The following is an 8,892-nucleotide window of genomic DNA, read 5'->3' on the forward strand; positions in this document are numbered from 1 at the left end:
GGGAAGGGCTTATATATTTAACCCCTTCCCGACAATTCACCCCGCGCACGCCGGCAGCCCATTGCTTTCAATGGAGCGGCTGTATTGCCGCTCCATTGAATTCAATGGGCAAACATCGTTCTTCTCTGCCACAGCTGTTACAGCTGTGGCAGAGAAGAATGATTTGTCTTCTATATGTTCTCAATGGGGTCGGCGCTGCTGCCGCCGGCCCCATTGAGCGCATATAGAGAAGAGAACAGGAATCGTCGATTGCAGATAGGTGCGATCTGCGATTTTTTGTTCTATAATTTATTGGACGAGCGCATAAAAAGCGCTCATGTGTCCGATACCATTGCAAAGCAATGGTTTTATAAAATCGCCGGACGCATGCGCAAATCACGGCTAAAAACGCCCGTCTGACTAAGGCCTTAATGTATAAAAAAATGATGGACATCATTGCACATGTGTAGAAACCTGAAGTGCGGCGCTGACACACAATGTCTTCAGCCTGAGGTGACTTGGTAGCGATTTGCATACCGCACAAGAAGCGCAGAAAATTGGATTTTTAATGTTTGAAAGAACAGAGGAAGATAAAAAAGGCAAGATTATTTTCATCTGTAGTTGGTACATACTATATTAACATTAGTTGCATGTACTAAATATAGGTGACAGATTTCCTTCAATAGACAATTGGTACTTTTTAGTATTTCACCTGTACATTGAATATTGGTCACTTAAATACTAATCTTTAAGTGTAAATGGTAAAGTAAAAAAAAGCTAACCAAATATTCTTAAAAAACGTTTGACACATAAATGTGATTTATCTAATAGGTTATTTCCTGATGACACGTTCCGTTTAATCTTGTTAGTATATTTTTACTGTAGTGCCAGCAGAATTGCTATATCTTTTTGTACTACTCTATTACGGTAGTGAGGATTTCCAGAAAGCCGTGTATTTAGCAGTGAGATAGGTGACATTTTTCATGGCTGACAATAGCATTTTAGCTGGGGTATACTGAAATGTTTGTACATGTGGGGCTTGGCCATTAAATGCTAAATAAATAAACTTATTTACCATTGACGAGCTATCCACAGGACAGGTCATCAGTAGATGATTGGCGGGGCATATGCTGATTGGAATCCCTGCTGATCACCAGGCTGCTGTCAATCTATCTTGAGGATAGGTCAATAGTAAAAGTCCTAGAGAAACCTTTTAATTTGAAAGTTACAGTATTTCTTCTACTGTAATATTACCTAAAGCCTCTCATACTCACTGATAAAACAAAATAGAGAATCTATTTTATTGTTGTGGTAAAATAAATGTGTATATGACCACTAGTGGGCAGTAGTGATCCATAAAGTTAGAGCTGAAAGTCCGTATTGGATGGGTGTTAATTAAAGCATTCCTTAATAACACTTAAAATGAGACCATATCTACTATGATGATATTTTATGAGTGATTGGGGATTTGAAAAACTAGTGATAAAATCTGCCATAAGTGAATGAAAATGTCACTCGCATGGATGTTGCTTTTTTGTTACATTTTTTTCATATGTATTACTAATATACAAAAACAAAAAAAAAGTAGATTTGGTACCATGTTAGTCAGTAGAGCAAAGCGTGATTGTTCTCAGTGAGAGAAACCAAGTAATCTTGTAGATATGATACCTTTTAATGGCAAACAAAAATACATGATGTTACAGCGAGCTTTCAGGTCTTCTATCGATCCGTCATCAGGCTAAAAAAAAAGCCTGATAGAATACTGCCCTCAACCGCCAATGTCTCACTGCTGACCACCAGTGGTCATAGCTATCTTTGCATATCTGACCATGAGGAACTGACACACTGTCATATGTGTATTCTAGTATCTGATGAAGAGGTCTGTGTACCTCAAAACACATTACCTGCTAGTTCTAAATAAAGTTCTGTTTACTTTACACCATTGGCTTCACTCTGCCAACAGGTTGCAACTCAGCCTTTTTACACCTCTCTTCATCTGAATATTCAACACCCACAGTACCCTAGGTCAGAGGTCCCCAACTCCAGTCCTCAGGGACCACCAACAGGTCATGTTTTCAGGATATCCTATGGTAAGAACACCTGTGGCAATGTCTGAGGCACTGATGATAATTACATCACCTGTGCAACACTGAGGAGATCCTGAAAACATGACCTGTTGGCGGTCCCTGAGGACTGGAGTTGGGGACCCCTGCCCTAGGTCGACCAGCCTACTAGGCTGGCAGCACCTAATTTGTGTTGACTTCACAACATCTCTCTAGATCAAGCACATCACTGCATTTAGGATTTCCCTTGGGGGTGCTCTGCCTAATCTTTCTTTTTGCTCTATTATACTCTTCTGTCGATCATGAGAACATGCAAAACACGGCGTCGAGATGAATCATTCTGTCTGCGCCAGTTTTACTGCAGCATTTTTAATTTGTCTTTATGGTCTTCTAAACAGGATTTCCATCACTCGGGTCACTGCGGACATCTCTCTAGCCAAACGTTCCGTCCTCAACAATCCCAGCAAGCACAACATAATGGAGAGGTCTAACACACGCTCCAGTCTCGGTGAGTACTCTGGGTACCAATAATGATTGGAAACATGAATATATGGGCATAGAGGCATCAGGATTGAGGTGGAAATCCAGTATATGACCTAGTGTGAAGCCAAAAATATGGCCTTGGAAAATACGCTAGTAATGGGGTGAATGTAAAAAAAAGACTTCACAGAGTCCCTTGAGAAATCAAGCGGCCATGTAGTGCAGCCTCGGGCTTTGGACCTGTAAACTACAAGATATTAGATTCCAACACAGAAATAAGCTATGAAAAAAGTTTTTCACAGTTGTGAAGTCGCAGGTAAATTTAATTTTTTTTTAATGGTGGGTCTCATATTACCATTATTTTTCCTTCCTCATTTGTCTTAATGGTGTTGTACTACTTGGCTGAGATTATCTGTCCTGTTTTTCCTTGCTCATCGGATACAGCGGAGGTGCAGAGTGAGATTGAGCGCATTTTTGAGTTAGCTAGAACACTGCAACTGGTGGCACTGGACGCTGACACTATTAACCACCCAGCTCAGCTGGCCAAGACTTCACTGGCACCGATTATCGTGTATATTAAGATCACCTCTCCTAAAGTGAGTATTACAGAAAGTGTGCTAAGTGTTTTATGTAGCAGATAACGTATATAAAACGGGTGTCCTGATAAATGATCATTTAACGATTACAGTGGAAGCCCTATTATGGCCCAATACAAGACGGAGCTGTAATGCAGTAGTGTGCAATGAGGTCTTATATTTATTTCAGGGCTGGCCATCAATAGAGTACAGGGGTTTCCTTATCTTAAAAATACCCTTTTAAAATTAAGTTGGCTTAAAAGGATTGTCTGGGGCTAAATTATTGACTAGCTATCCTCAGGAAAGGTCAGCAATAGTTGATTGGTTGGCCCTGCGGCCTAGTTGATTGAAAAGGCTGCAATGCTTGGGTGAGTACCACGGCCTCTTTTCAGGCATGCAACATCACCTTCATCAGTTACATGGCCTAAGAGCAACTCAATCCCTTTCAAGTATATGACATTGAGCTGCTATATCAGGCATGGCCACTATAAAGTACAGCACTGTGGCTGGCATGGACTGAAGCGGCTGTAGCACTCACCTGGGCACTGACTCACTTCAGTTAGCATATCATGATGATTACTTGAAGCACCCAGAAAGCATAGGATCTGATGGAAGTAAAAGGCAATTTATTGGAACATCAAAAGGATACAGCAGGACATTTTCGGGAACTGGAGTCCCCTTTCTCAAGCATACAGTTCCCGAAATGCGTTGCTGTATCTATTTGATAGTCTAATAAATTGCCTTTTAACTCTATCGGATCCTGTGCTTTTTGGGTGTTTCAAGTACCTATCATTGTCATGCTACCCATCTGGGAGGAATCTGGTAACCTGCCCAGGGGAACTATTCACCATAGCAGCGGTTCCTAGGAGGTTATCTATGGCTGCGAATGATGTTGTGTCTATTGCATAACCAGATCAGGTGAGATTATATGTTCTTATTGAATATCTCATTTTTAGTCATTCTCATTCTATGTGGCGCTATTTTCTTATCACTTTTATATGAGCCATATTTTGCATTAAATCAGCTGATCAACAGGGATCATGAGTGGCGGCTCCCTACTAATCAACTATTCCTGAGGATAGGTCATCTATAAGGAAGCCAAAAGACAAGATTGCACACACTTCATGAATTTGCAAACGTTCGTGAATGCTTTTATTACAGATGTATCAGATGTTCACAGTATATCCAAGCAACATCTTGGGCAGTATAGTCCAGTAATGAATAATAGAAGTGCAGCTCTGGAGTGGCCGGTGGTTGAGTCTACCGGATGATACTGTTGGGGTGTTAAAAGGGACCTGGATATCCTGTGAACATCTCATATATCTGTAATAAAAAGCATTTACAAACTATTGCAAATTCAAGAAGTGTCTGCAATCCTGTCTTTTGACTTCTAGAAGTAGTGCCGGTGCAACCTTGGTATTTTGCACCATGCTAGTACCAATTGGGGTTGTGCTGCTATTCTGTGTTTTAAAGGGGTTTTCCAGGGAAATACTATTGCTGACCTATCATCATGATCAGGGGAGTAACTATAGAGGATGCAGGGGATGCGGTTGCACCCGGGCCTAGGAGCCCTAGGGGGCCCATAATGCCTCTCTTCTCCATATAGGGAACCCAGTACTATGAGTAAAGCATTATAGTTGGGGGCCCTGTTACAAGTTTTTCATCGGGCCCGGGAGCTTCAAGTTACGCCTCTGATCAGGATAGGTCATCAATAGTTGATTGGCTGGGGTCCGTCGCTTGGGACCCCGACCGATCAGCTGAGCGGGTGCATGCTGTTAGCGCTTGCAAACACACAAAGGTCAGAGTGGAAGCCTCCGCGCTGACCTCTGTGTAGTGGCTGGCGCTTGTAACTGCAGGCACAGCTCTCATTGAAATCAATGGGAGCCGTGCCTGCAGTTACAAGCGCCGGCCACTACACAGAGGTCGGCGCAGAGGCTTGGTAAGGTCATCTTTGGGTGGGAAGTTAATAAAATAATATAGGTATATAGATGATTACAAAGTGCATTCAAGTATTAAGTTCTCCTATTTTTTTAAAATAACTACCCCAGAAAGTTGCAAGCATTGTCACTTTTCAACATAATCTCCCTCTTAACATACACATTTTTCACAATGTTGACGCCATGATTGCATGGCCGCTGCAAACTCTTCTTTAGGGGTCTGTTTTGCCCATTGGAAAATTGCTGATGCAAGAGCTATATAACTAAAAACGTGTGACCATAAAGAGCGTCCTCCAGAAAAACGGCATCCAAGTATCATCCATTGTGACAATTGATGGAATGAAGGTCCCATTCCCATGCCATGCCTGACACATTGCCACACGTGCGGCCTTGTGATTATCAGTCAACATCCATGGCACCCACCAGGAGGAAACCTTCTGCAACTTCAGGTCTTCACGGAGAATGGTGTGCACAGATCTTACAGAAAAGCCAATTTTGCAGGCAATTTCTTCCAATCCCCAATCACCGCTTGCTCCACTCGCACAATCATCTTATCAGTCTAACTGGCCGAGGCTCCTTTGGTTCATTCTCACATGTCATTCGGCCTTCCCTGAACTGTCACACCCACAAATACACATTTGTCATGTCCATTACACCTTCACCGCATACCTCACCCAACTGACGATGCATATCGATGGGTGTCATTCCTCACAAGTAAAGGAAGCAGATGATTACACGCTGTTCTACAAATGTGAACGTTGCCATTTTAAGTATTGAAAACGGTTCTACCTCCCACCGCTGTCACATGGGATTTGCGCACTGGACGATGCTGCCATCTGTCATCTCCGAAAAAATGCCCACGTCTTCTAAAATGTGTCCCCCCCTTTTTTTATCTGCTCCTATACTCACAAAAAAATTCGGAGACCTGAGAACTTGACTGCACCTCATATATAGAATATTCCATACTTGTTCCTGTTCGTTAGTCTTTCTCTTAAACACTGTATTCCTTTTTACTACTGATTCCTGAACCTCCCTGCATGATCTCTATTCTCTTTCCCCAGGTATTACATAGGCTAATAAAATCCAGAGGGAAGTCTCAAGCAAAGCATTTAAATGTACAGATGGTGGCAGCAGATAAACTGGCTCAGTGCCCTCCGGTGAGTGTCAGCATTCCTGGCAGTCATACCCGGTAGAACACAGAGTAACACTCAGCTACTGTGACAAGTTCATGTCCTGCTCAATAAACAAACACAATCTGTTCCCTTTACGTGAATGGACTGTTTCCATTTTAGTCTGCAACATTAGGCCTGGAATAGATAATGCCTATTCCAAAACTGATGCATAGAAAAGAGCTTCGAATGTGAGGCAATACTGCCTCATTGGCATCACTGCCTCAACCATGGCTGATAATTTTGTTATCTCATTATTTGCGGAGAAGCAATGTAGTAACTGTATTTACGTCTCATCTGACGACAGGAAATGTTTGACATCATTCTGGACGAGAACCAGCTGGAGGACGCTTGTGAGCACCTGGCAGAATACTTAGAAGCCTACTGGAAAGCAACTCACCCGCCGAGCATTAACCCACCCAATCCACTGCTCAACCGCACCCTTGCCACAGCAGCCCTGGCATCTAGCCCTGCGCCTGTCTCCAATCTCCAGGTGCAAGTCCTCACCTCACTAAAACAGAACCTGGGATTGTGGGGCGGTCGGGGCGATTCAGGGGCAAGCAGTAAGATGGATGAGCATGCTGTGTAGTTCTGGGGAGCGGATCTGTCAGAGACCAGCACAATATATCTTCATTACTGCCCTGCTACCTAGGGGGAAGATTACCTCCTATATTAGAGGGGACAACATCCAAGCTATTAGCTTTCCTCCTGGTGGCTAATGTACAAATAGGCAAACTGTTTACAGAACACATTGCAAGCAATGCCTTTGCAAAGATAGCTTATATAATGAAGCCAAAGATATACAGTATATATAGAGATCTCTATTTAATTACGTAGTTTATAAAATTCACTAAATGGGAAAAATTAAAGACGCAGAAGAGAAATGGCCTATTATTTACAAGTAATGTCTGTGTTTCAGCGATGGCCAACTCCCACTATAGTGATACTAGAATGTCACACTGCAGGATGTTTTTCTCTAAAGGTATTGCGCTGCATATATATCACACGGCAGTTGCTGACAATGAGCGTTTACTGATGGGGAACTTCCTGCTTCTGCTCTGAACCCTTATCCTTTTAGCTAATGTTAAACCGCAGTGCCTGACATCAGCCCCTACTCCATAGCCAACATCTACTGCTTGCACTCGTGAGGCCATCTGGGTTTACCACACCTGACAGTCATAGGCTGTGTTTGTACTTGATCAGTAGTCAACTGTTACATATTTTTGATTATTTAATTTCCTTTGTATGTGCTTTTCTTTTGTCCCTGTCTTATTCACGTTGGTTACTCCATGCTTTAGTTATACATGCATTCTTCAAATCCATATGTGCCTCAGAGATTGAATAAATGGGTTCAGCACTTTCTCGGCATGAACATTTGATCGTCATACAGTTTATATGGATGACCAGGTAGAAGGAAAGCCGAAAACACTTCAAAGTCACCCAACTGTCAAATGTCAAGATAGGCTTTTGATGTGTGCAACCTCACTCTACTATTGTCTAAAACTGCTAAGTTCCATTTATATAGGCTGTGGCTGACTACATCAATAGATCAGCAATGGTCAAAAATTACTTGGAGGGGGTGTAGATACCTTAGAGGCAACTACTACTGTTTTTATCACTTGGTGGGGATCCGGTTGGTCCTATTCCTTATTACACAGGATTAGGTTACTTTTAATTCCTTAATTATAGAACTTTCAAATATATATAAGATACAAGGGTGCATTACTGGGATGGCACGCAGTCCTAGAAATGTGTCTCTTGGAGGATTTGATAAAACAGGACAGAGAATAGATAGTGGAGACTAACAGCCAGTTATCCAGTTTACAATGCCAGCCCTTAAGTCTACATCTTCGTAAAGAAAGAGATTTTCTCAACAACATCCCTAGGAAAACTAGGGGGCGCTAGAGAGTGGAGGGGTGCGGGTGGGAAAAAAGAGGAGGGGATGGAAGTGGGAGGAGAGTAAAGAAGAAGAATGAGTAGATTAAATCGAAAGCTTGTCAATTTGTAACAAACCTCGGGCGGTCATGTAGCTCCAAGGCTAGATTAGCTGGCATCATTTATGAGTATATAAGATTCTGTACTCCAGTGAGTCCTGAAATTCGATCCAATAAAACCACTTTTTCAGAAATTTGTGGTGTGTACCCTTACGTGAGGCTTTCCATCCCCATGATATCCTGTATTGTATTAAACCATAGCGAGAGAGGAGTTAATGAGGTTTGTCACCATAGCTTCAGGATATAGGCTTTTGCTGCTTTAACCAGATGGCACACAACCGAGCATTTATAGGTAGACATTGAGATATCACTGAGATACAAGAGAAAGCATGCGGGTGATTTAGGTAGAATGAAGTTTGTGAATCTGGTGGTATTGCACCATACCTCGGACCAAAAAGCTGCCAATATTGGACAATCCCAAGATATGTGTAACATGCTACTTTGTTCTCTTCCACATCGCCAACATAGTGGGGACACAGAAGGTATCAAGTTGTGCAGCCAGGAGGGCACCCTGCACCAGCAGTATAGGATTTTGAAACCGCTCTCTTAAATCTTGCAGCTCCCATGCATAGGAACAAATCTTGTGTAGTTTGGTCATGTCATCATATTCCCTTCCATCTGTTCCCTTCTACGTCCTAATGTAGATTCAGGGCTATCTTACATGAGCATCTTTTACCGCAGTAACAAACTTTACA

The 8,892-nt window shown here is 42.4% G+C and overlaps 1 protein-coding gene across 3 annotated transcripts in view; it reads left to right on the forward strand.

Annotated features, from left to right (window-relative positions):
• Nucleotides 1-7,563, forward strand: part of CACNB1 (calcium voltage-gated channel auxiliary subunit beta 1) — a 69,410-nt gene extending 61,847 nt beyond the window's left edge. For all 3 annotated transcript variants that reach the window (XM_066587365.1, XM_066587366.1, XM_066587367.1), the window contains 4 exons: nt 2,441-2,550; nt 2,967-3,118; nt 6,096-6,191; nt 6,511-7,563. In XM_066587365.1, coding sequence (XP_066443462.1) covers nt 2,441-2,550; nt 2,967-3,118; nt 6,096-6,191; nt 6,511-6,792 — 640 coding nt within the window. In that variant the 3' untranslated portion in view covers nt 6,793-7,563. The remainder of the gene's footprint in view (nt 1-2,440; nt 2,551-2,966; nt 3,119-6,095; nt 6,192-6,510) is intronic.
• The last annotated feature ends 1,329 nt before the right edge of the window (nt 7,564-8,892 follow it).

Source organism: Eleutherodactylus coqui, chromosome 13, assembly GCF_035609145.1.
Source record: "Eleutherodactylus coqui strain aEleCoq1 chromosome 13, aEleCoq1.hap1, whole genome shotgun sequence".
NCBI lineage: Eukaryota > Metazoa > Chordata > Amphibia > Anura > Eleutherodactylidae > Eleutherodactylus > Eleutherodactylus coqui.